This window comes from Pezoporus occidentalis, unplaced genomic scaffold, assembly GCF_034315485.1.
Source record: "Pezoporus occidentalis ecotype Australia unplaced genomic scaffold, CSIRO_AGI_Poc_V1 ctg275, whole genome shotgun sequence".
NCBI lineage: Eukaryota > Metazoa > Chordata > Aves > Psittaciformes > Psittacidae > Pezoporus > Pezoporus occidentalis.
Window position 1 is genome coordinate 501,993 of NW_026914664.1, and position 27,384 is coordinate 529,376.

At 46.6% G+C, this 27,384-nt stretch overlaps 1 protein-coding gene across 3 annotated transcripts; it reads right to left on the reverse strand.

The window, feature by feature from the left end:
* Positions 1-1,197: 1,197 nt before the first annotated feature.
* On the reverse strand, positions 1,198-26,976 carry CCNI (cyclin I). Of its 3 annotated transcripts, none has more exons than XM_062624994.1 (7): positions 26,779-26,973; positions 14,063-14,219; positions 7,809-7,943; positions 4,754-4,828; positions 4,450-4,590; positions 3,409-3,639; positions 1,198-2,770 (listed from the first exon to the last, which is right to left on the reverse strand). In XM_062624994.1, exons 2-7 carry the CDS (start codon positions 14,174-14,176, stop codon positions 2,312-2,314), a joined length of 1,155 nt encoding a protein of 384 aa, XP_062480978.1. In that variant the 5' UTR covers positions 14,177-14,219; positions 26,779-26,973; the 3' UTR covers positions 1,198-2,311. The 3 variants fall into 3 exon arrangements, with proteins under 3 accessions (XP_062480978.1, XP_062480977.1, XP_062480980.1); XM_062624993.1 differs by having other exon boundaries at positions 7,809-7,946; positions 26,779-26,972; XM_062624996.1 differs by lacking the exon at positions 3,409-3,639 and having other exon boundaries at positions 7,809-7,946; positions 26,779-26,976.
* Positions 26,977-27,384: the final 408 nt, after the last annotated feature.

Consider the following 27,384-nt stretch of genomic DNA (forward strand, 5'->3'; position numbering starts at 1 on the left):
TGCCTGCCTCCCTCTGCAATCTGCTGGGGCTGGGGGTGCCTGTGTGCGTCTGCGGCTCTGGAGCATGAAGGCCCCTCGGCAGCAAAGGAGAGGTTTGAGTCCAACCTCATGAGGTCTGCCAGCTCTGCCCAGCCCAGGGAGGGTGGGAAGGTTTCCATGCAGTGACCCTTCCCAGCACCACACTTAGCTCTGGGAGAGCTAGAAATAACAGTTTATCACGTGTACTTCTAACAGCAGCTGATGATACTGTAAAATGAACTTTGTGACTCTCACAGGCTGCTTCTCACTAGAGAGGGTCCCCTGCCCCTTTGCTGCAAACAGCGAAGTTGTTGCTTTTCCCCAAAGTCATCGCTTTTAGGGAGAAGAAAATGGTGAGAAGAAAAGTTCTTACCTTCTCTCAAAGCAACACATCTGTTAAGGAGCTGCTCCTGCAGCACCAAAACCTCTCCCCTTGGGCCCAGCTTCCCTCCCTTCTGTTCCAGCCAGGCCCCTGCCAGCTGGCACAAGCCAACACCTTCCCAGCCCTGTACCAAAACCTTGTGCATTTTTGCAGAAGGGTTTGGGCTGTGATCCTCACGAGAGTGTGCGTGTCGATACTGGTGAATATGGGGTAGGGGGAGTGTGTCCTTTAAACTGTGAGGAAGGAACCTGCGGAGGGGTAGAACCCAATGGAAGGTGAGGCTTTGGGGTGTGCTGGATGAAGCCCTTAGACTGCCTGAAAAGGTCAGAGAGTGCTTCTACGGTAGGGAGGATGGTGCACACCCCTCTGGGAAATGTGGCCTCGGGAGGCGGTTTCCAGGATGCAGGTGGGAAGAGAGCTGAAACCCAAGGGAAACTGCTCATGGGGGGCTGTGCACCATAAAAAGGATGGCACCTCAGGAGACAGGCAAGAGGAGGGGCCAACTTCTGAAGAGCACAGGACCAAAGCCAGCAAGAAGGTATCGGGATGACAGAATCTAATCCTTTCTGTCACTGATGAGCTTCCAGAAGAGCAAGAATTCAGTCTGTACCCCCACAAGCTGCTCTGACACAGGTCTGGCATGGCACAGCTCCCTTCCAGCCTCCAGATAAAACTGATCCCTGACTTGGGTGAAAATCATACAACCAGACTTGGAATCCAGGACAATTTTATTGCTACCAGAATGCTTTCATCAGTACAAAGGCTCCAGATACAATACCTTCCTCAGGGCTGTGGAGAGAGCTTACAATTGGGATGGGTCATTCTCAGAAACAGAGGTGCAACATTGAAAAGACATGATTTTAAAGGTTGTACTCTTGGTTAGAAGTTACATGAACACAAAACTTGAGGGTTAGGGTCTTTGCTTTTGGGTTTGTGGCTGGTGATGATGCACCTTTCAAACCTGGGGTGTACGGAGCTGCCCCAGCACCTCACCCAGCAGGGCTGGTCACACCCCAAGCTTACAAGCACACGGGGGGGAAAAACACTCTGCACAATTAAAGGCTGATGCTTGATGTAGAGAGTGAAAATCCACACAGAACGCAAGGTTCCTTGGTGCAAACAAGGGAAAAATACCATTTTTGTTCAAGTGATGCAAACTCCATTAACTGCTTTCTGTGTTGGAAAACGCTGAAGTCTCTGTGCATGGCACAGAGCCCCATGGCTGGCTGCCGTAGTGCTCTTCACACTCCTGGGATTATTCCTGTAGTATGGAGCAGCCAGCACGTGTTGTTTTTCTCTTGTTCCTGACTAACCTTTAGTTGAAATCCAGTTTTAAAATATTTTAGTCACATTTAAACACCAAAGTGCTAGCAAAACAAGGAGGGTCTTTTTCTTTAGAAAGGAAAAGGAATGGTGATGTGGGACATGTACAGGACATCATGCACAGGACTGGCTGAGAATTAAAGGAGGAACAAGCAAAAAGAGTGAGGAGCAGATGGAAATGGACCAGAGAGGTGTTAAGTTGCCTGGGAAAACAGATCAGCTCTGCAGGAGTGATGGGAGCTCTGGGATGTGGAGAATGGGTTACAGGACACAGGAGCAGAAAAACAGTGGAAGTGGAACTGACAACACTAGAAAGGAACAATTTTCTCTACTTTTTTTGTTTGGTTTTTGGGTCTTTTTTTAGATTTTTTATTCTTTTTTGTGTTTTTAAGTGCTTAAATAGTGGAACTATAATTAGCCGCACAAGAAAAAAAAAATAAAAAAAGGGTTAGGATTTTTTTTTCTGGGTTTTTTTTTTGCTCCCTTCAGTCCAGCCTGAGAAGGTATGGCCCCTTCTCCTCCCACCAAGCAGACAGGAGGCCAGGTTCTGCACTCTTCTGTGGTGGAGTGGGTGGTGTGCACTCCCAGCTACATCACAGACACTGGCTGTAAAGGTGGACAAGGGGAAACGTTGCCCTCCTGCCTCGAGACATCAGCACCACAAACAGAGCCCATGTTTTCCAGAGCCACTACCTCCGGAGCAACGTCTTCATTGTAGAGACGCTTGATCCCATCATAGAAGTCGTCCACTTCCATCTCTTCCACTTTACGCTTGGCAGAGGCTTGTTTGCAGCTGCTGGGAGCTGGTAGATGCTGGTAGAGTGCAGCTGTACCTGTGACTGGCACTTCTGGTCTGCTGTTGTCCTTGGAGAAACTTGGCCCTGGGACAGAGGAGGGCTGGCAGGGGAACACTCCTCTGTTACAGGTCACAAGGGTATGCTGGAGGGGACTGTAGACATATACAGGATTGGGCAGCAGGGAAGACTGCAGGGTGGAAAGGTGATGTGCCACGAGCTCCCGGCAGTGGATCAGCTGTGAGCTATCCATCTGGAGAGGGAAGACAACAAAGGAACCAGCATTGTGGGATCACTGCTATGGATAGGGTAGCTGTCAGCCAGGGCAGAGCTCAGGCTTGGAGCACACTGCCCACCCCTGCACCTCACTTCTCAATACACTGAGTGCAGGCAAAAGTAAGTAGTAGAGGACCAAAAAGACCTCTGACATGATGACTTTATAAGACCAACTCCCCCTCCTGCCTAAACCTCATGGGAATGGCGGGGGGGGTGTGTGTGGAACCTGTCACATTTTAAAAGGTTTCACGTATTTTCAGCAACTTTTCTCTTTCCAGTACTTGCTGGACCACCACACATGCTCAGAATGAACTAAGAGGGCTTATCTAGGATTTTCTCCCCTGTGTGTTATTTGCTCTGTGGTGCAGAGAGTGCCCATACTCATCAGGGCATGCAGCCCCTCCCTTTATCACCAACTGGATGCAGTCAAGCTCAGGACTTTGTGGAACTATCCCAACAAGCCCTTCAGTCTGAAGCGCAGCTATCCTCGCAGAACCAGGCAGAGATGGTCTGTGAGGGATCCAAAAGCCCCACTGGTGGGATCCCTGGAGTTCTGAGCCAGGCACAGCCCCTGGTCCCTCCCCGCTGTGATGTGCGGTGCCAGCACCCCCTCACCTGTGCTTTCTGCAGCAGCTCGATGATGAGAGCCAGCCAGTCGGGGAGCAGCTTCTCCAGCTCCAGGCTGACAATGGCCAGCGCCAGCATAGAGCCCTTGAACTGCAGCAGCTGGTAACAGGCCATGCAGTGCAGCAGCTGCTTGGTGAGCACCGCCAAGTGCTGAGAGGGACTCAGCTTGGGCAAGATGGTCAGTAGCTGAGGCCTGTTGGACACCGCAACTGCGTGGAACTGAGGGGGAAAACAAGCATGTGAGGCAGCTGGCATCACCCCACAGGCCAAGCTGGGGCAAATCTTGCGAGCCATATGCAATATATTTTGGACACACAAGGATCCTCCAGCTTAACCTTCAAGGCCATTTCCACACCACAGAAAACACACTAATGCACTGAACCCATCAAGAGCTTGGTGCAGCCTCTCTGGTTGGCACCTGCGTCACACACACCATCTGCCTGGAGACGGGGCTTCCCAGGGCTCTGCAAAAGGCTCTCCCCTTCCACCCTTCTCTGACTACACAGGTTTGGCATTTCAGGTGTTCTAGGAAAAACTCCTTCTCAATCAAGCAGAGAGGAGGAAATTCAACAGAGAACCTGAGGACACTTTCCTTGCCTTTGTCTTGTCTCACCCATGAACCTGGTTCTCTGGCAGTGTGCTTCAGCAGCAGGCATATGTGCTTCCTCCATGCTGGGCTTAGGGCTTTTGTGCTGCCTGGCATTTAGCTTTGAGAAAAGCCATTAGAAGTTAAGACTTAGGTGCAAGGTTTTCAGAAACTGTGAGTCCTAGTGTGTAGTTTAATATGCCTTAATATAGGCCAGGTGGTCAGATGGCAGGTCTGCACTTTGGAAATGCCACACAAAGTGTTAAAAGTCTCTTCTGGAATTCTCTGGCAAGGCTTTTTCTGTCAGAAACTACTTGTATGAAAGAATTCTGAACACATCCTGAGATCTGTGTTCTGGTTTTGTTGAGGAACCTCCCGAATCATTACTTACACTGACCAGCACCAGAATGAATGTAAATAGCCCCTTACTTGTCCTTACTTACAATATGAAGGAAATCCAGTGGCGTTGCCATGTGAAGATCCCAGTTCAGTTTATCCAGGATAATCTTCTCCATTCTGCGAATTTCAGCTGGAGAACAACCACAAAAGCTATCCCGAGCCAAAACCTTCAGTACTGGAATCCTCTGCAAAAGCCAATGCAAAGGAAGAAGCGAGAGAACCACTCATTAATCACACAAAATGCTTCGTTCCTATCCTGGCAAGTGCCAGGCACCATGTGCGAGCAAAGGCAGGACTGGAGGAGCATGCATTCAGACAATACTAAGGTAGTAAGAGCAGAAAAATTACCTCATCTTCCTCAATGGTCTTTGCAGCGAGAAAGAAGCAGCTGATTGCAATACAGTTCAAGTACTTCGGACGGGCCTATAGTACAGAACAGTAGAGAAGTTATGAATATGATACGAAAAGTACATGTAACGCCTTCTGGTGGGACAACCTGAGCCCCAGCGTCTGGCTGCCCATGCAGCGCATCCTGGATCAGCAGGCTGACCTCCAGCTACACCACCTCCAGCAACAATCCGTGCTCCATGACGTTAGGAACAGGAATCTGCTGGCCTTCTGATGGTAACTGGCACCCATTGATGTGCAGCGCTGGAGTGGAAAAAGCTCACTTTGAGTGAGAAATAGGAGAAGAAAATCAGTAGGGCCAGACTGTCACTTGCCAAAAAAGCTTCAGGTCTTAGTGTTGCTGGGGGTCAGGCACAGAATGGGAGAGAAGAGAATTAAAGCCTCTTTCCTTGCCTAGGGAAGTATAAAACACCCATAAAAATCACCACTTGGGTAATTTCATATTGCAGTTGTCAAAACTGTGGCACACGGATTATCAGGACAGATGGTCTCTTCTACAGGGAGTTGTTTTAGGCAAAGTAAATGAAATTTGGAGGAGAAAGGGCAATTTATTTTTTTTTTTTCATGGCGATAAAAAACTCCTTTTCCAGGCCTTGACTGGGGGTGAGGTGGGAAGCAGGACACAAGGGCGGGAGATGTTCAGCCAGTCCCTGTGACGGACCAGCCATATAGCCTCTGCACCCAATAGCCTACGGGCAATCCTTCCTCTCCTGCTCATGTTAGGAGATGCTGAAAGCAAAGGTAAGTGAAAATCCTGCACTTATTGTGAGCATCTACTTGGTGCCTGATCCATTGCTATGACTTACTCCTGCTTGGTAAACTTTAGCAGATGCAGCAGAGCTGTGGGGTGGTGGAGGGGTGAGATGCTACATGTTACACTCACGCATGTAAACAGCTGTCAAGAATTCCAAAACAGTGTTTCCAGAAAGCAACAGAAGAACACAGGACAGTGTTGAAGCTGAACATCTTTACCTACATTCAGCCCCAGTTACTTAAAAAGGACCTAGGGCTTTGGCTTTCCAGTGTTATTTAAACTTAAATACATATAAAGAATCCACACTTGGGGGTGGCGGTTGTGTCTGCACGCATCTGCTTGTGGATCCAGGTGTCACTGAAAGCAAGGAGAATAAACTCCCTCCTCTGAGGGTTAAGAAGTGTTGTGCAGGAGTGCCTTAGGGGCAGCTAGCCTTCAGCTATTTCAAACTGTGTTCACAGTGAAGGGCAGACTGGTTGTCTTAGTAAAATCCCACACAGTAGCAGCTGGTAAAAAAAAAAAAACAGGAGTTAAATGGCATCAGAGGAACGGCAGCTTTATGGGAGAGGAGAACGGGGAGAAAGCAGCAAGCCCTGAGCTGTTTGAACAATGCTCACCCAGACAGAATACCTTTCTCTATTGCTGCTTGCTGCCTGAAGCACCCAGCGGACTCCCTGCTTGTACACTTTTTTTGTGATACCTTGGCTGCTGCAAAGTACTGAACGAAAGACTGTACTCAAAGGCATTGGATGTTGAGGGGTTTAAATCTATTTCCCATTTAGTCTTTCACTAAATCAGCTACTTTACTACCTTAAAAATAAAATTTCCATGGCTTGCAATTAAAACATCAGTATTTACTAGTATTTAAAGGGTAGGTTGATGATGTCACTTGTGTTCCAGCAAACTAAGTCACACTGCAATCTAAGTGCACAGACTGAGAAAACCTGCTGCTGAGACCTCTTGAGCTCTACTGCTTACCTGACAGTGTTGGTGATGAGACCAGAGACATACAGGTGAGACTAAGGATTGGCACGGGACATACCTGAGCAAACATGGTAAGAAGTAAGGCAACCCAAACCCTGACAACAACCAGAGGCTGGTGATTCTGGGTCAGTCCCATTTGTTCAGTCACTTGCATGCATGTGAAACAGCCCCAGATCACCACATCTAACCCACTTCCATGGTGGACTTAACAGGGACAGGAGAGCAGCAGATCCCAGCTGTAGCAGCCTTAAACCCAAACGGCCATACACAGAGTGACAGTCTATCACTTTGATGGTTTGCACCCATGCTTGCTCATGTCTCTTTCTCCTTCACATCTCCTGAGTTGACATCAGCCTTTTAAGCTATTAGTCTGTCCAACTGTCTAATAGAGCAGGTCAGTAGTGAATGACCCCCAGAAAGCAGCCCCCTCTTGGCAGGATCTGCTTCCCCCATTTTTTGATGTTTTTAATTTCCTCTCCCAGCACTGGCACACTTGCCAGGCCCAGGCCTGTCCTCAAGCATTTATTTGTTTCCTCCAGCCAGTTTGTCACTACCAGGTACTCCCAGGAATTCTGGGTGCTACATATGAGATGAAATGCAGTTAAAAACACCAGAGGAATTAAGAGGTGAGCAGGGACTTCCCAGTCAGAGGGCACTGGGCCTGGGTTTCTAACTGCAGGCATTTCCCTTAGCTTTATGAGTCAATTTAGGTTAAGGTAGAGGCCGTTCTCTTTTTATCTAAGCCGTAACCTCTATGCAGCCTCTTTTTCTGATGGCTTAAAGGAACAGGTAAGGTGCTGAACTCAACATTCAAACCAGGTCTGAGTGAGCTGAGGAGGAATGGTGCTGCTTTTCTCTTGGGTTAATGTGTAATTAAACTACTGAGCTGCATTACATGAAGGAAATAGGCCTAACGAGGAAAAATACTCTTGGCAGGTGAAAAGCACTGGGTCAGATCCCCAAGCACTGCCTGTTCTCACTGAAGCAATGGCTGCTTTCACCAGGTAAAAAATTACTATGGAAAGAATCTTTCTCCAAAAGCTCCAGGTGGCAGCATGTGCTGCCAGTTCTACAACCCAAAATTAAGCTCCTGGAGCAGTGCAGGTACAATCCTACACATGTGTGCGAAGGGAAGAGGGTGTGAGGTCAGAGGAGGAAGTGAGCGTTTCCATATAGCCACACCAGAAGGACTGAACACAGAAATAGCAGAGTGGGTGGTATAAATCTGTTCCAGTTCATGTATCTGCAAATATTTACCTTTACTGCAGCTAAAAACCTGTCCAAAAGGCTGATGGCCAGGGCGAGCGTTTCTGGATAAAGGTGGAATTGGTACTTGAGCTTGGCCAGCCACTGAATGACCTCATCCCTCTGCTTTGGAGAAATGGCTACATCCTGCTGGAGAGAAAAACAAATCATTCTTACACAAAGGCTCAGCAAGTCAGAAAAGACCAAATGTTTTACCTCCACAGGAGTTTTCCAAAGGCTCCTTTGGAAAGTAGGGGGGTGGGCCAGCCTGAATCACCACGTTGTGCTTGCAGTTACTTCCCCCATCCCAAGCAATTTGTGCTGGAAAAGACAACTTTCCTTGCATCACTCAGAAATTTCACTGTATGCTGGGGAAAAGAGGAAGGATGTCTTGTAGTTTCTCCAGCTTAGCACAAAGAGATTTGTTATTATTTTTAGCCTCCTTAGGTCCATGTTGATACATGGACGTGCCTGGCTTGAGCAAACCCAGATGTGCTGGAGGAGACTCAGCTCCTGACAAACGCAAGAGGGGAGTGACCAAGCTCATGTTTTGGGAAGGAAGATTTATTTTTCCTTCACATTACAGGGATATGTTTAGCTCAGTGTATGTTAAAAGAAGAAACTTCCAAACAGCTTCCAAAAGATCTTTTGCAGTACAGTTAACTGTACCCCGGGTTTGCAAAGCAGGTACAATTTCACCTCAAAATGTCTGTGTTGGGGTTTGGCTGGGTTTTTTATAACTTTTTGGCTTACCACTGACCTGTTTGCACAATAGCTGAATTTCAACCACACATACATACTGGTATAAAATCTTTCTCTCTGAATTCCTAAAGAAATATTTACAGCTTTCCCTCCAACCAAGCAAATGTCTGGTCTCACTTCTATGGGGAATAACTGGGGTGATTCGCAAGGATGTGTCCAGAAGTGAGTGGTGAAACCAAACACATTTCTTCTGCCATGCTTGGGAGCCTGTGCTCTTTTGGCTACTGCTGAGATGTGTTTGAAAGAAATGGAATGAGCAGTTACTGTGGAAAAGCAAGGTGAGGGCTTGTGCAGACACCCATCGCTGCCGGGGTCGGCTGTAGCTGTCCTCCGAAGAATAACATGGGGGGGGGAAGCAGAATTGTAGAAAATAAAACCACCCAATACTGAAGTAAAATGAGTATTTCAGGCTACACCCATCACCAAAGTACCATGGGCCTTACAGAGGCAGTAACGGCCTTTGCCACGCGGTTTACTACCCCGGAGCCAAGAACACACGTGCAAGCAGAGTTCTGTAGGCAGAACTGTCATCACAGTCGGGCCTCCACGAGGACACCAGCTTCACACCTTTGGTTGCTACTCACAGTGTGACATCTGTACTCTGTGCTCAGCTTCCTCGCTGCTGCTGAGCACCACCAGGGGGGACGGTGGCATGGCTTAAGCACTGGGCCATTCTGGGCTCTGTATCAGTGGGGAACAAAATCCTGCCTTGTTTTCCCTTCTGCATGCCTGACTGTATCTGGTTTGAATTTTCTCAATTCCAATAAATAATGATACTTTCTAAAATTATTATTGCAATGTAAGGGTGAAATCTGAGGCCCCTCCGGGGGCAGAATACCTGCTGTCTGCAGACATCACACTCATTCCCAAAATGCTAGTTAAGCGTATACTGGGAGTATAATGAATGCACCACACAGCAGTAAGGGATTTATTAACTGCTCTGCTAAGAACATCTCCTAAACAGTGGGACAAGAACTGAGACTGTATCTGGGGAGGAAAAAAAGGCAATGCTGTTTGAAATCCTGGCCAAGCTTCTCCTGGGTCAAAGTGAGGCCTGCGCAGCTCAACAGAAAATGGGCAGAGAAAGGAGGGGTGGTAGTTAAGATGAAGTTCCTTGTTGCTTTATTCATTGCACCCATTTTCAAACAGAAGGAGACAAAGCCACACTAAAGGGCTGATAACCTCAGCTAGGTTTGGACAACGTGGACTTAAAAAGGTTTCAAGCAGCTTAGAGGATTATTTTGGAAATCCAGTATCTGGGGGAATCCAGTACCAGCTAAAAGCCAACCTGAAACCAGCCTATCACACAGAATGAACTTGACTTTAAAAACCTGCCTCTGGCTCTTAAATCACCAGCCTGCAGGGGGGGATTTTTCCCATCCCCTTCCATTGCTGCCAGATCCCAGCAGAAATGGTCATGACAGACCGGGCAGAGTCTGTCATGGCTCAACCCTGTTTACCCTGTGCCTGCCAAAGCAAAAGGTTAGGACTCCTCCTAAAAACAGCACGGGCGGGAAGGGTGAGATTGTTTTACTGTGCTGCCTTCAGTTGTCCCAAGATCTGTCCTTCTATCTTCTCACCCTTTATGGGCAGAGTTTCAGACTCGGGAGGTAACTTGAAATGGCAACGCTGTAACAGAAAGACTAGCACTGGCACACTCAGGCCCTGGTAACAACTGTCCGTTCCATGTGACGAAGAAATGGTGTTTAATCTAAACCACTGAAAAACAACAGTGTGTCTAATCGACACAGAAAATCAAAACAAACAAAACAAGCCCCCCCCAGCATCATGATCCTCTAACTGCAAAGTAAACTCATATCTAGGTGTAATGCTTCAAAATAAAATCTGGCTTCTTACATCATCCCAGCAACACAAGTAAGAAAGGCAGCACAATACAACTAATGAAGCAGTGAGGTCACTGTTCTTTAGTTATATAAAATTGAAAGCAAAACCAAGACAGCACAGTGGCTGAAAACAAAGTCCCTTTGGGCTGGAAGGCAGAAATTCCCCTGTGGCATGGAAGTACCTTCCTGTCTGCCTACTTCCCGTCTGCCTGTGGTCAGCTCTTTGTTTTGTCACCTCAAATCCACCTTTGCGGAACTTCACCCCTAGGGTGGCAGAGTGCACTAGCCTAGCATGATAGCTTTAACTAGGGAAAATTAACCCACGCCCAGCAACTGCTTCTCCCTTCCTTCCCCTCCATCCTGCTTAGTCCTGTGTGGCACCTCCACAGAATAACAGAAGAGGTATCCCAGCTCTTTTCCTGTCTTCCACCTGCAGAGAACACAAACACCTCCAGTCACCAGGAGACTCAACCTTGAGACTTTTAGAAAGTGCAGTCTAGAAAAAATGTTATCTGTGAACTCAATCCTGATTCAATTTTACTGCTGCCTAATCTAGGAAAAACAACTTACCTGGTAATTTTTTTTCTTTACTGTTTGCTGTCCCTCTCTCTCCTGTTTTTGTTTCTGCTTAGTCCTGCTGTGGGTGACCTTTATCAGGCTGGGAGGCTTGCGGGGAGACAGATGACTGAGTGGCAAAGCAGAAGAGCTGGGTGTATTTGCCTCACAAGGTTGTACAGAACTGTAAAGTCAGTCCCCGATTCGCCCACAGGATTAAACAGGCACCAGAAAGTTAAAACACCAACACAAGGTCTTCCAGTGGAAGAACGGGAAATAAACTGAGGTCTCCTGGTTCCTCAGAAGATACAGAGAACCAATGAGAAGACACAAACAACCAGAACAGGCAAAGGAGGAGAGACCACGTAAGCAACACTCTGTAAGAAAATAAAAGCAAGCCCTCAGTTTACAGACCTCTCTGCTGCAAAGTTACTTGCTAACATGCAATAGTCAAACTTTGACCAGTATTTACTGCTTGCTTTCTCAAGCCTTAGTCACGTGAAGGCTTCTGAATGCCACCTGGATACTGTATAACCAAAGCGGGGGGGGGGGGGGGGGGGGGCAGGAATGGAAGGAAAACACAAAGACCAAATACATTCAGCAGCCCTGGAAGGGTTCCATATTCAGCCCACCTATTATTTCAGACTGAAAAGCCCCTGTGAGATCTGGCATTGATATACTGCAAACACTCAAGAGCCAGTGGCCTACATTTAGAGGAGAGAAACTAAAAGAAATATACATGCCAGTAGGAAATGGGAGTTATCAGCCAAAAAGTAAAACGAACAGAAACATCACATACATTACATTATCAGGGCAAACATTCCCAACAGAATCTGTATCCTGTACTAAAAATGTAGTCTTCCTGTTTCTGTAACTATGAGTTTCTTTCTTCCTTTCAAAGACTTCAACTCTGATGCATATTTAGAATTTGTTCCAGTTTTAAACATGAGAACCAAAAATAACTCCTAGAGTCAAAACTTAAAGTTTACTCCAAAACTAGTTACAGTGGTACCTCCAATCTGAGCATTACACTTTTGTAGCCGCACTCCCATTTTCTCATTTGCAAAGCAGATGACTGATTAAAACCTTTTCTGCAGTCAGTCTACCTTTGTAGCAAGAAATGGAAAGTTACACGTGCTTCAGGCTGCCAGATCTGATACACAGAACAATGCAAATTTCCTGACTGTCATGAGAAATAAACAACAGTTTCATACAAGTGAGGTGTTAGGCTACTGCAGCTGTTTGCAGAAGCAGGCAGTAGATGATGAGGGGTATCACACCAAATGGGATAATCCAGACTAAACATCCATGACTGCCACACTGCCAAAACAAGTGCTGTGGAAGTCGGGGAACACAGTTGGAAAAGTTGGGTGTCACGAATGGAGGCACAGAGGGAAATACATGACTACAGATGCATGACAGCATGAAGAGCCAGGATCTCCCCAGAGCACACAGCTGTGTTTATGTTCTCTTTTAAATCTGACCTTCACACATTACACATTTCAATCCAATTTAATGATTATTTCCTGCTAGAAGATGTTTAATAGTATTGCATTCTAGCCGATAAAAGTCAATGTCTGAACTGACAAGTAGGAAAACATAAAGGTTACAAAGCCAACAGTTTTGGGGGTGGGAATTCCAGGAGTAGAAACTCCTGTCTCCTGCTTGGAGACAAGAAACACTACCAAGCACAGGCCTCAGCGATCTGTCTATAAGTGTAGGGGAGCAAGGGAAGAAGAGATCCTTCATCATCACGATGTAACTGAACACTACAAGGACATATCTGGTATTTCCCCAGGCCAGAATCGAGACTGCTGTTGAACACAAACTTTACACTGGCTTTAGCCACAAGGCTGTTTCCATATTTGATCCTCCTCTGACTTACCACAGCAGGCCGCAGAGTTGTCTCCCAGGTTTCAAACTCAGCAGACCACCAAAAGTCCTGTTAACTTCTCTGAATGTTTACCACCAAGGACACCACTTCATGAGGTGCTGCAAACCTCAGCCACAATGACACTGAGATCCCTCAAGGTCCCTGCCAGGAGGACAACTGCCCTTCACCACAGATGGGGGAAGGGTCCTTCTGCTGCAGTGACAACCTGAATGTGGCACAGACGGGGAACCTTATCTTCAAAGGGCAAGGGAGGGATTCCTGGGAAGACTGCCTATTGCAGGTGGTGGTTTCCAAGCCACCAAAATCAACCTCACCAAGGCAAAACTGCAAGAGCCTTGTCCCTGTGAAGTCTTTGCACAAGATTCTGGTTTGGTTACACACTGTGAGTCCCTAACCTATCTTGTTATACTGTAATCCTATCTCCCTACATTATAATCACTAAGCCAGCATGGAATAACAGGCTGGTTTACTATAAACCAGGGTCTCAAATTGTACATGCCTCAAGTCAGCCACAGGCACAACATACTCAACGCCTCTGACAACCAGGTCACTTATTTGTAAACCTAAATGTGGGTTAACAAAACCAATACTGAGCCCCTTAAAAACATATTTGCTCCTGTACAACAGCAATTTCTCTTTCACCAGACAGAAAACACACCCACAACACTGATTAGCTCTGACAACAGCTGACAGGCTTGTGTGAACATTTTATATGAATCAAGGACAGCAAGGCTGGTTCTGAGTCCATCAGTGTGGCGATTTCTGCCCAGGCCAACACCCAAGTAGCAGAAACTGTGACAACCAACCTCACATTTCACATTTTGTTTAGAACAAAACTCTGTGGAGTTTTGAGGTTATTAATGAACTTAGTCCAAGAAAATTAAGCTGCTTTTAAGAACTGCTGCACAGTTGGTGCCCACTTGAGATGCACGCTAATTATCCACATAATTTGTAAAACAAGTTTAATTAAGACAACGTATGTACATGCTTTCATAAGCAACAGCGGAGATCAAACAAGATATGGTATGCGTTCTGTACCCTGGCATGGCATGTCCCTGAACAAAAGTAACTGCTTACTTCGCAGCCTCATTTCCCAGGTCTCAACCAGAAGGTGACTTCTCATGCAAGAGCTTCAGCTGTTCACATAAAAAGACATCAGAGGATGGCCTCATGCCTTTACTAAGATGAATGATGTGAAAAAGAGACATTACCTGATTGGACTGAATTTTCGGCACACGTGCTTTCCACATTTGAGCTTCCCTAGAGATTGCCGTCTCCAGAAGGAGAGACAACCTTTGGCTCTCCAGGGGTCCTGAAAACTTCATGGTAACCCTTGGATCCACCTGCCACTCAGCTGGATACAGCTACCTGCAAAACCAAAGACAGCCTGGTGAAACACTGAACACAAGAAAGCACTAAAGCTGCAAGAAATGGAACCGTGATTGGGAACTTGGCAAACCTACCCAAGGAAACCCAAACCCAGACTGAATTCAGATGAAGCTGAGCCAAAATGATCCACAGCTCACCTATGTGAGCTCAAGAGTTCTGCCACTTTGAGGTTTTCTGGTTCTCTGTTACATAGGTAATTAGGCAAGACCTCTCCTGCTTCAACAGCAATAAAAAAATCGGGGTGTTTCATGAAAAATACCTGACAAGAGGGAGGAGCTGTCTGACAAATATAAAGGGGATTTCAGTAAGACCTGTTTCACCTGCAATGGAAATGTACCAGGGAGTTCAAGAAGGTTCCTCTTGTATCTAATCTGAAAATATGATAGATCCACAAAACTTCAGGGCACAGCTCTGATTTTAGATAAGAAATGTGTTTTTAAAAAAAGTGACAAAACCAGTGACAGCCTTTGAAGGACATAACTGACATGACAGGAAACTTGTAAAGCAACAGATTCTATCACCTGCTTTCAAATGGAGAAGACTATCTGATTGAAAAGTTTATTCTAATTGTTCTAATACTGTCTGCCAGTGCCCTGGCCACAGATTCCATACCAGTACCAAATCACTTAGGCAAAACAGTTCAGCCTGAAGGGTAAATCCATGGGAAAATTATTTAAACTTTCAATTCCTTCTGTGGGCTCTTGTGAAACCCACAGCAGATGGATATGGGCCAAATGCTAACCAGGCGATCTGAGAAAGACCAGTTTGTTAATACAAAAGTTTGTGATGGATTTACAGGAAATAAGGGGACAGAACCAGAGAAAATAAACAAAAATCACAGTGAAAACAATCAGTTTATTATAAATAATAGCAGCAGCTCTGAACAAGCTCAGAGTGCTTTCAGAGTTAAGGGAAACTGTAAAACAAGTATTTATCAATTTACAGCAGTTTTTAATGGGCACAGTTCACACAGAACCTGCATGAGGCACAAAACCACACTCAAGTCCCACTTAAGAGACAAGCAGGTTTTAAGTGGCAAGTAAAAGCCAGGCCTCTCAGTCCTGAACAAAAAACCCTTTTATGTTATTTTTTTATAAAACAAATGCTTCTCCATGAACAAAGGAGAGGCTGTACTGACTTGGCATACCCCTATACAAGGTTTCCAGCCATGTAATGACTCAAGGTGATTTAGGCCATATACAGATTTCTCTAGCTTGAGGAAACACCTTGGATTCAGAATTCCTGAACATGTCCAAAATGCTCTGCAGTGTCTCAAAAATACTTTCCATCAGCCTCCAAATGGCTGAGTATCACCATGGACTGAAAAATCCCTATTAGAAGTTCCTCATTTGACAAGAGGGGGACTCCGCCTGGGAAGAGGGCACTTTACAGTCATCTGAACCATGGCTACTTACGTGCATTTACTCATTTCTGCATCTTTTTAAACCTCAGGGCGATCCTAATGTCACTCATACCACTGTAAATGGGACTGATGCACATTCACAGACTTCCCCCTGCCCAAGATCATTCACTCAGGGGCTTAATTAGCATCTCATTATCCTCCCACCAGACACAGGTTTCCCTGTCGGCTGGGCTGGCTCCCAAAGGCCAGATGCCCCACCATTTCCAGAGGCATCAGTGCTTCCAAAGGAGGTGTATAGCCCTGGTAAAGAAGGACTGCAGTGCTGAGGGCTGCACCCTTGCACTGATGGAAAAAAGCAGTTCAAACTGCAGGCGCAGGTGAAATAATTCTGTTCCCTCGGGCATGTGGGGGGGATCATCCAGCAAACAGGGGTTGGGCTGAGTGTAGCCTTCATGCCTTGCCACTCAGGGGCCCCAAAAAAAGGTTTGTTTCTCCATACCTGTGCACAGCAAAAGATGGGCGACTTTTAGATTTATTTTTATTTATTTATTTATTATTTATTCGAGACTGTAGACTGCCAGTTGCTACATACCAGGTGAAAAACATGTCTGGTCATCTTAGGACCAGACCCAAAGCTCCACCAAGCTAGTAGAAACCAAAGCCAGGGACCAGAGCTCAGTTCCAAGAGCCGAGAGACAGCAAGCTCCTCTCCGCATGCTTGTCAGAAAGAAAGCAATAGCTATATTTAGCCTGACCACATCTCCTAATATGAAATATTGATGGTCCTTTCTTGGTTTTGCAGGAAAGAGAGAGTAATTAGCCACCCCTCAAATCACTGGAGAAAACACATGAAAAATTTCAGGCTGAAGCAAGCATCCTCACATGCATTCTTTTTCTGTTGTGACTGACAAACGTTCCCACTGTATTTACAACACAAGTGGGTTTCATAGGTCTCTGGGCCCAGAAAAGATCTTTTTCTTACCCCAGTGCCTTTTTAGGTTGGCCCAGTACTGCCTTGACAGGTCAGTGGCCCCTGCAGAGAGCCCTGGAGCACCCTGACATACCAGTGGCCCTGCAAGGGACATTTTTAGTAAGCGACGATGGCAATTGCTCCGAGTAGCCAAGGGGAAAGGAAAGGGAAAAATAACTTTTCCTTTCTGAAATGGGGAGGTGATTCAATGAGGGCTGAGGCATAATAACCTTTATAGGGAAAAAAAGAAGGCGAATGACATGCTTGAAAGTTTCCCTTGCAGCTTTTTGTTGACATCTCCTATGAGCAAGGTCGTAAGCTGCACGCTGGATCCTGGTTTGAAATTACAGTCAGAACTTTGGTGTGAGGTTTTCACTTGTGAAAGGCATTAAACATCACCTGCTTATTCATTAATAATACCCCAATTCAGTCCACAAAATGTAACCCATCTCATAAAGATCTCTCTTTTTGATCTGAGCTTATAGCTAACTTTATTTAAAGAGGTACTTTCAACTTTCCCTAGAGAAGCTTCACACTGTTGAATGCTGCAGGGTACAGTTTTCAAAAGCAGTTTCATGTTTGCAATAGGGGCAGACAGCTACCAAGCCTTTTTGGTTGGAGGGTGTGTGCAAAACAGTCTATTTTTTAATTTGGGGGGGGGGGTGGGGGGGTGGCTTTGTAATCATTTGAACTGACAATAAAAAGTGTCTCCTGCTGACAAAAGATGCATTACAGGAATTATCCACACGCTCCTAAGACAGTTGCTGATTTTTCCCTGCCATCCTGATTTTGTGCACAAGCCCAGGGTGGTATCCTGAACAAGAGGGGCAGTCCCAATACAGCTTAACCACCACACGCATTTCTGCAGACCTTTTAAGTATTTTCAGCTTTAGCAAGCAATAATACAATCTTAACAGATGACCTGAAAGCAGACTTTTCTGGGTGGGGGAGGCAGGCAAAGGAGAAGGAAGAGAGGAAGAAGACTGAATTCCTCAGAGCTCCGGCCAACCATCTGTGATTTCACATGATCAAAATGTAGTTTGCACTGCTAGAAGAAACTAAGTGCAAGTTGTGATTAAAGATTTCAAAGCTGTGGGCGGGGGCTGGGAGGGGGAGAGAGAAAAGGGGGAAGAGGAGAATGGGGATAGATGTGAATTTTAGTAGCTGGGGCTTTCTCTTAGCTTAACTCTTTCCTCACCCCACGTCAGTAAAGTAGGCAGGAAATCTATGCCAGACAAAGGGAAATACCTACAGTGGTGCTGCTTCCATCTGAGAAGAAAAAAACAGCAGGCATCAACCTCTTCTACAATTTTGTCTGTATCACATAATAGCTTTAAGAGGGTATTTCTGTAGCTTAGAGAGTAAAATTTCCCATGGGTGCCTCATTACTGGAGATCAGTATCTACCTTTCTGTCTTTTCAACCTGCCAAAGCAAAGCCTGATGTGATAGCTATTAAGTGGAAGACCAGCAAGAGTTAAAATCAACTGGTTTTAGTTGCAGAGACTAAATCTTGCTGCAGCCCATTACTGGAAATAACTTGACAGAGTTGTGAGGCAGTACATGAATGACCTTTCTTAAGTGAAATGACTGGAAAAAAAAAAAAGATGTTTGGGAATATAGTTTCAAATTGCATCATCTAAATAAGCACATGTATTTGAAGCAATAAACTTACTTCTATGGAATGAATACTAATACACACTAAACCAAGAATGCATTCCCCCATGAGAAATGCATTAGTATCAAATATAAACATGCCATAGGTACGTGTGTGATATTGCACCTTTAGCAAGCAGCGTGTTTGCTTTGTGTATAAGCCAGCCCACAGACCTAAACTCGGAAAGAGGTAATTTTATTCAGGCTGGGCAATGAAGAGGGCCCTTGCCACTTGTCTGCGTGACTCACCCCCAGCTAACTCCCACAACCTGCTACAAAGGCAAGTCTGTGAGATATTTTGGCAGCATCACTCAAACAGGCTCATGTACATCACACACTTGCCACTTCTCCTCCTCCAACCAGATTTTTCCTGGGAGTGCAAATAAAGTTGACCTCATTTTAGTGCCCATTTTCCAAACTGAAGGATTTTTCCAAACATTTTAAAGAAGCCTGCCAGTTAAAGACATGGGTCTGCAACTGCAAAACAAGAACGCAGAATGATGTTTTGATGGGAGGGAAGGAAGGTGGTTTTGACTCTCTTTTGAAGCAGAGAAATCCCAGGGCCTATTCAACAGCAAGAGCCCTCTGGAGAGGCCTGGACCAGCAGCAGTGCACTCTTCTCACCATCATCTTATGTTTCTATTCTGTTCAAAAAGGAAAGCTCAGATGGAATTTGTGACAGCACCATGAACACTCTGAGGCTGGTAAAGCAATGTGATAGAAAATATAAAAACAGTTTCTGTTCTTCATGGTACTCCCTAAGGGCTGCAAAAAAATAAATCAAGAAAACAGGTGGAATAATTCAGGGAAAGCAAAAAAAAAAAAAAAAAAAAAAAGCCCCACATGAGGACATTTTTAAATTGGAGGGAAGGTGCCACAGAGCCACTGGTGATGGCAGTAGTACAAAGCTGCTGTCTTACATCTGTCACTCGGGGGGGGGGTTCTGCACATTCAAGCCAGAGCTGTTCTTTTTTTTTTACAGCAACCACCACTTTGGAAAATTTATGCCTGCTGCCCAGCCTGCCCTCTCCTACACCCAGGGACCACAAATGAGGGTAGTTCTAGAAAGCTCTGCTGTATTTCATTCACCAAACCTCTCCTGGCTGAAACCAGGGCTTTGCTATTTAAGAGAAGCTTAAATGACATGTTCCAAAGCAGGGACTTGTAAAAAACAAGGTAGAAGACGGACTCCTGAGCGAACTTTCAGACAATGTCACCATTCTTCTTCCCTCCTGGTGTGTTTCCAAACCCATGCCTGCCCTACCCCCTTGCAAATGCCAGAGGAGGTTTGCATTTCCTTGCTGTCTCTGGCAACTGCCAAGAACAGTCCATCCAAGCAGCATTTGCCCAGGAAGGCCTCTGGTCACTAGCAGGGCTTAAATTTTCCATGCCACATCTTGGGAGTGATGCAAAAGAGCTGTTTCAATCCCAGCTTTGAGGCACCATGTGGCAGCATACCAACTAAACTGTGGATAAAAGGTAAACTCAGAATCCATCCCTAGGAGACCAGCTCCAGCTGCACAACGTATGTGTTTGATGCACAGATGAAACTCAGTATAATTTAATGAGTTCTCCTTCGAGATTCTTGTTTATTTGAACCTAAATATCAAAGGGAAAGTTATTAACTGATGGAGGCTGTTTGCTTGCATGGATTAAATTAAGCAAAACCAAGCCCCTTGCAAACCAAAACCCCTCTATGCCTTTTTATGAACACTTGCAAAGGAATGCCTACATTTTATACTCTTTCAACACGCATCATCTGGCTCCTGATATGCATGCAAGATGCCTCCTGAAGATGTGAACTCTTCATGACGTTTATTAAAATCACTCAAGGCAACTGAGATAACATTCTGGTAGGAACGGACCCTGCCAGTAGTCTGCACACAGCTCTCAATGTGCAAAATCACCGTGCTGGCAAGTCAGGAACTGATCACATGCACTGGGGTATCACATCAAAGGTGGGCAGCCCTTGTATGGAACAATTTGCAGTCCTATACCAAAAAGATGCTGCTACCTCCTTGCTCAGAACTGAAGCATGAGACAGATATAAAACAATGACAAGTGAGTATTTGCTGCTTCCAACCTAAATAATGGGAAAATCCAAGAAAGCAATGGCTGAGCCCTGTACCAAACTCTGTACACTGCTGGCAAGGAATGAGCAGAGCTCCCTGAAGTGACCAACAAATGTTTGTGCAGCAGTTTCTGGGTTCTGCCTGAGGACTTTCTGGATCTTCTGGGGACAAGGTCCAGGGTCATTGGGGAACCTCTGGGAACCCTGTGAGAAACTTGAGGAAGCTGCTGCAGCTCAGAAAGAACAAGGTACTGGGAACCAGAAGACCATGGGCCTGAGGGAGTTCTAGCAGCTTCTAACAAGCATGATCAGCTGCCCTTGATCCTGGATGCAGCTGCCTCCTAATTAGGGAGGGTCAAGCATCCCTTAGTCAGTGCTTTGGTGAGGTCTATGTAAGAGCCAGGCCCAAGGTACCACCAGATGCAGTTTTTGGAGGAGGCTGGGCTGAGGTGGGACTTAGAAGGGTCTGTTCCTGTGTAAGTGGTCTCAGATACGGTGGTAGCATACTATGGGGCAGTTTCCCAGCAGATACTGGAGCAGCTGCCCCTGCAGGGTTAGGGGTTTTGGTGCTGACAGAACTCTGGATAATGGGGTGGAGGGAGTGCCCAGGGCTTCTCTCAGAGACTGGGACAGATGGCCCTCTGGGCTGCAGGAGATATGTTATCTTAGAACTGTGGTGCCAAGTGAAGGAGTTACAGGAGGAAGTAGGTGTGCAGCATCACAGAAGTTTTCTGGGAGAAGGACAGGACCTTCTCTAGGACTCAGCAACCCAAAGAGCCTCAGGTTCCCTTTGCAATAGAGAAGCAGGTGGTGTTTACCCCATCACATCAAGGTAAGTGAAACCTCTGGAGAAGAAGGGAAGCAGGCTATTTCTGGCCTTAGAAAGAAAGGAAACCCTGCCCCACCTAGGGCTTTATAACTACAGAACAGGCTCACCATACTTCTTCTAGAGGAGCCAGATGTGCCTTCAAGCTACCTGACACTAAACCACCCTATGAGGTATCATTATGGGGAAATCCTCCCAAACTCTTCCTAGGAAGTGTGTTGGAGTGCTGCTCTTAAGTTCATGTATGCTTATGAAGGCAGTGTAGGGCATAAACACGGTGAGAGACCTGTGTGAAGCTGAAAGACTACAAGCTTGTTGGAATCACATGTGATGGGATGGCTTCCATGACTTCCAGTGTTGCAGTGGAAGGCTAAAGGCTCTAGGAAGACAACATGCTGCAAAGGGGACAGTGGAGCTTCCTTTGATATGAGAGAACAGCTGTAATGTGTGGAGATTTGTGTGGATGGATGTTGAGCCAACTGAGAGCACGTGGGTGAGGCTTAAAGAGAAAACAGATAAGGGTGACATTTGTGGGTGGATAAACACATGGATGAGGCCTTCTACAGTCAGCTAGAAGATGCCTTGTGTTTGCAGATGCTGGCCCTCATGAGGGACTCCAACCACCCTGATGTAAGTAGGAGTAACAACAGCAAAGCATAAGCAACCCAGAAGGTTTTTTGAGTACACGGATGACACCTGCCTGAGTGATAGAGAAGGTAAAGAGATGTTTTGCTGGACCTCATACCCTCCTGCAAGGAGGGGTTTATGGGGTATGTGAAAGTCAAAGGTTGTCTTGGCTGCGGTGACCATGGGATAGTGGAGTTCAGGATTCCAAGGGCAAGGAGGAAGGTAAGAAGCAAGCTCACAGCCCTCAACTTTACACGAGCAGATTCTGGACTCTTCAAATGTATGCTTGGAAAAGTCCCACAGGGCAAGGCCCTGAAGAGAAAAGGGTCTCAAATGCTGGTTATTGTTCAAGGATCATCACCATATGGCTGTGGAGTCTCCATCCTTGGAGATACTCAAAAGGTGTCACAACATGGTATAGGGCAACTGGTTTTGGGTGTCCCCCATGCTTGAGCAGAGGGGGTTGGACAAGATGACCTTCAGAGGTCCCTTCCAGCCTCAACCACTCTCTGGTCTCAAGGGCTTTAGGCTTGCACAGTTGTGAGGGGTCAGCTGTTTGCCCAGAGCAGCTCATCAGTTCTTCAGGCAGCAAACAGGGGTGGGGGGGAAGGGAATGATGACCAAACCTGCCATTATGTAATGTCTCACTGCTGATCTCCTAAAAGCAACACATGGAGAATATGATGCACTTCCCCCATCACCCATAGGGCCTGGTGTAAATCGATGGCAAAGAGAAGGAAGTTGCTCTGAGGAAAATAAAGATCACAAAGTATGAATGTGCAGTAATTTCATAAAACAGGGCCAGAGGCCTGCAAGCTCATAAAAATGAACTCTCTACATGCAAGGGCCAACAGGCATTTGGATTCTAAAGCATCAAGCACCACCTTTTGCACCTATAATCCCCTGAAACCAAGTAAATGCAATGCCTCTATGGGCAAAGGCACAGAAACAGGCTTCAGCAGTGGTTCTCTTTGTCTTTCGGCAGTAGTTGGTCATTAACATAAATGAAGAGCAATAAAACCAAACAAGTTTATACCCAGTTCAACACCCACATCCAAAAAACATGTTACTACAATGGCTTGATTCCTCTTGACACCAACAAAAAAGAATGATCTGAAAGCCTAAATGCTCACCAAGCACTTTGCAGATTCTGACTGGCTTCAGGGTAAATTATCAGTGATTACCGCTAACATCAGGATACAGTGTAAGGCACTAAAAGGAGACAATTATGAGGAATTACCTGCTATTGAAACAATGGATCAATTACGAGGTACAGCATAGTAGCTGCAGAGCAGCATTCTTAGGCTCTGAGGGTACTGTCTCCTCTTTCTCATCAACCAGAGAGAACCCACAGTTATAAAAGCTTAATTATCCTCCAGGAGCTGGTGCTTGCTGACTAATTAGCCTCTTGTTGAAACAATATGGAAAAGATGGTAATTCCAACTGTCTGCAAAAACAGCATGGCACAGACGTGGTCCTGGCTCTTCCCTAAATGCTGGTCTCTCCTGCCTAACAAGTATAAATATAACAGTCTTGATAGCCTCTGTTCCGGAAAACCTAAAAAGAACAGTCCTCAACCTAAAATAAACCTATGGAAGGAAACTCTGGGAGGTGCAGGGAGCTGATAAAGAGAGAATAGTATATCTGAGGCAGCATGTAGGGACAGCTGGAGTTCTCCTTTCGCTGCTTCCACTGGTGCAAAGCCACCCTTTTCTCCTATCAGTGCAAGTATGCAAATGCAAGAAAGCATTTGCAGTGCTTTCGTAAATGGAGACTAAGCTGCATTTGCTGGTCATGTTAGTACAGCAGCTGCATCCTTAAAGCTTTTCAGCTGCATGGCAGCAGTTAAACCCCAAGATTTACTGTCAAAATTGTTAGGAAGGTAAAGGTTGAAGTCTTCGGGAGCCAAGTTCTTGGCTGACAGATGACTGTAGTCAAGAGCCACCCCAGCCAAGAAACAGGATCTTGCTGTATATGGCAAAATATCACCAAAAAGGTGCAAAAGCCTCTGGCAAATGGGTTCATCCAGCACCTCCCATCATCCTGGTAAAGAAAATGTTTGATGCCTGGGCTGATGAGCAAAACGGAATATCTGCAGTAACATGTTGCTCATGAGTGAGCTTTTAGATGAGTTTACTGCATAGCAAGTGCAAATACCCATTCTGGTTAATAAATCAGTGTTGACAATACTTGCAGTTTGCAAACACACAGGAAAGGATCATTTCAGACCATGTGTGCTTCATGCTGGGGTGAGAGACACCTGAGATTTTCCTCCCACCTCAATGACTTCACCTTCTGGTTTTGGCATGTGAAAACAGATATTGTTGTATACTGAATTATCAAAGCAACTAATCTCTATTCTCATTCAACCAAAATTCCCCTTGAAATCCACCTCCTTGATGGAAATCTGTCTGCGTTTCCTGCTGCTTCATCAGAGTAGCCTCGTGACAACTACTTGGGTATGTACCTCCTGTAATGCCACAAAGGAGAAAAGGGAGACAGCCACAGTTTGTTCCTGGACAGGTTAGCTCTGGATGCCCATTTTCAGGCAAGGCCCTTCAGGTCCCTTAACCATATTTCACTCAGTCTGGAGACTGAAGTCTTCTCCTTTACTCACATTTTGCTTGGACAACAGAGTCAAAGGGTGACCACCATGTGGTGGTCAGAATATGATGTCTAGCTTTCCTGCTGCAGGCTATGGAGCAGTGTGAAATAAACAGTAAATTATTGTGTGTTTATCCATCCACCCAGGTTAGATGGATAATTTACATCACCATGACAGCTCCACCAAATCTTATTCCCTTAAAAAGTATCATGTAAAAACACAAAGATTAAACACATGAATGTAAATGCTTCCAAAAAGCCAGTTCAGCATGAGGTCAAGCCTACTGCTTTAACCAGTGCATTGCTGCAGGTGTGCAAAGGCACCTTCCACACAGGCCCTGGGGAACGGCAAGCTGCAGCACACAAACACTGCTCATGTTCTCATCTGTTGCCTGCATGATGTAAGGTAAAAATTAGGTGAGCCTAGAAAAGTTGAGAATGGAAAACTAAGAGAGAGTAGTTATAGGGGAGATGCTCAAAGTTGTAAAAAGCTGAACACTTGGGTTCACTTACTGACTTGAAAAGTTTCTCCCACAGCAATGGTACAAGCAAAGGTAGCAGAATCGAACAGCCTTGTACTGAAACTGAAGTATATTCAAACTGAAATGTCTGCAAATATTATTATCACAATCTGAAAATAGAAAAATAATGTATTTTAGGAAGTAAATGATCAAAGTGTTAAGATGGCAGACGGATAGCCCTAGATGCTGTGCTGTCCTGGAAAACATAGATCCTGACACCTGACTTATCCATTCCTTCAGGCAAAGCCATCCCAAGGCCTCTAGGATGTAGGGATATGGACCACTGAGTTAAAGCTGTACCTGAAGCAAGTCAAACTACCCTCTACCAGCTGGCTGTGCAGAAGAGCCCAGAAGGGAGGGCTGCACAGCCAGCCTTAATGTGCCACACAGCTGGCCTGGGAGTCTGGCAGGGGCACAATGGGGTCCCTTTGACCAGGGTCCTGTGAGGCTCTCCCCAAGTAGCCAGCACCCAGCAAACCTTGGGCTGCACTGAAGCGTGTCAATGCCCTCAAGTGTGTCCAGGAATGGATGCTGACAGCAAGACTAGAGCAGAAATGCCCTGTGGGAAAGCTGCTCTGCTCATCAACAGCAGTTTTCATCAACACTGGCTGCAGCCCCGTTACACCCTGAATATGAAACAGTGGGAGAGCCCAGCCCCAGCTGGCATCCACCAAGCCAGATCTTCTGTAGAGAGGATCCTGACTGAGCAAGGCTCTTTTCATGCAGCGACAAAAAGACAGCGGCAATCTCAGAGTATTTTAAAATAAGGACCTGGAGTAAACAAAGCACAGGACTTGGTAAGAATACAGAACAGATGCAGTGAAAGAGGCATCTAAGATCAGTTCTCCCATATCAAACTCTACACAAGCTCTTAAATCAGGGTGAAGGATAATCAGAAGTACATGTACATATATATATACATATACACCATGTAAAAGTTCAATTTTTGCTGAGGAAAAGCCAAAAGATCAGCTTCCTGCATCCCCCGCCAAGGTCTGTGCAAGCACAAATGAGAGCGAGTGGTCCCCAGCTCTCCAAGCCAGCAAAACTACTTTAAAACAAAACCTGAATCATTTGCAGGGATCCGAAACCAAACCCTCGACACAACGAAAAGATGATGTGATTCGCTTTTTGAGACACAAACTACTCTCCAGCCTCACCTTGTAAAACCTGGGCTGTACATGTGACCCCCCAGCTTTAAACTGGGGTTAAGTATTTAATGGAAATAACTCTTCTGTGTACAGGCTCTTGCAGCACACCACGGAAACAATGTTTTGGGAGAGTGCAGATGCTGGTGCTAAAAAGTTCTCTAAAATTCAGGCTGGAAACAGTCTGCCTTCTAACGCCCTGAAGAGTAGGAAAACAGGATCGATCCTTTTTCCTTCTTTCACAGGGTGGAAAGGAGAGGGTGGGGGAACAGTTTTTTCTGTGTTCAAGTTTGCAGGAGGATTTTTTTGCAAGTCTGCTTTGTACCGCCCGCATGAAACAACCGGCGGCAACCTCGTTCCTCTGATTTCACCCCTTTGGCGATAGATTTATGGAACACAACGCCACTCTTCTTTCACGGAAATTTCTTCCACGGCAGATGGGGAAGGCAGAGAGGGATTTACAATCTCTGCGAGCCAAGTGCACGAAGACGAGAGAACAAAACAACTGCGTGCGCCAGGAAGAGCTACCGGTGACCAGGAGTCACACCGATGGGGAGGGAGGGGAGAGCACTACGGTCACTGCACACCCGCGGGCAACACATACACAACGCACAGCTCGCGCGGTGCTCACACACCTTGCACGCACTTGTGCCCTGCACATACACACTATGGTGCCTTGCAAGCCCGATCCCGCAACGGGGACCCCTAGCCTGCCCCAACCCCATCCCCCCTTCGCTCCCGCCCCACGGCTCACCTCCCCTGCGCGACGGCGGGGTGCCCGGCGGGGCCCGGCCATCAGCACCCCATGATGGGGCGACGGCGGCGGGGCTCCTCCGCGGCGCTTCAGCACCGTGCGGGCCCCATGTCCGGGGCGGTGGCGGCGGCGGCGGCGGCCGGCGGGCTCATGTCGCCATGGCGGGGCCGCGGCGACGGGGGGGGGGGAGAGAGAGGCGGGCCGCCGCCGCCACCGCCGCCGCGCGGGAGGGGAAGGGAAAGGGGGTTAAAATAAAACAAAATCAAAATTAAAAGGGAAGGGGGGGGAGGGGGGGGAAGCGAGAGGCAGCCCGCAGCCAGCCGCTTCCCGAGGGAGCAGGGGAAGGAAAGAAGGGCCGGCGGGACCGCCTACCCTCAGCCTATCCCCGCCTCCCGCCTTCAACACCACTGGGCGGGAGGGTGGCGCCCGATACCGCGGCGCTCCCTCCGGAGACTCTAAAGTCCCCATGCACTATCCTCCGCCGCCCGCGGACGGGGAGAGGGGACGGGAGGAAAGCGGCGGGGGAGGACTTTCTTCTCTAGAGCCGTCCGGCGGAAGGATCACGCGGAGGTAGCACCGCAAGAAGCTGTGCTCCTGTCCGCCTGC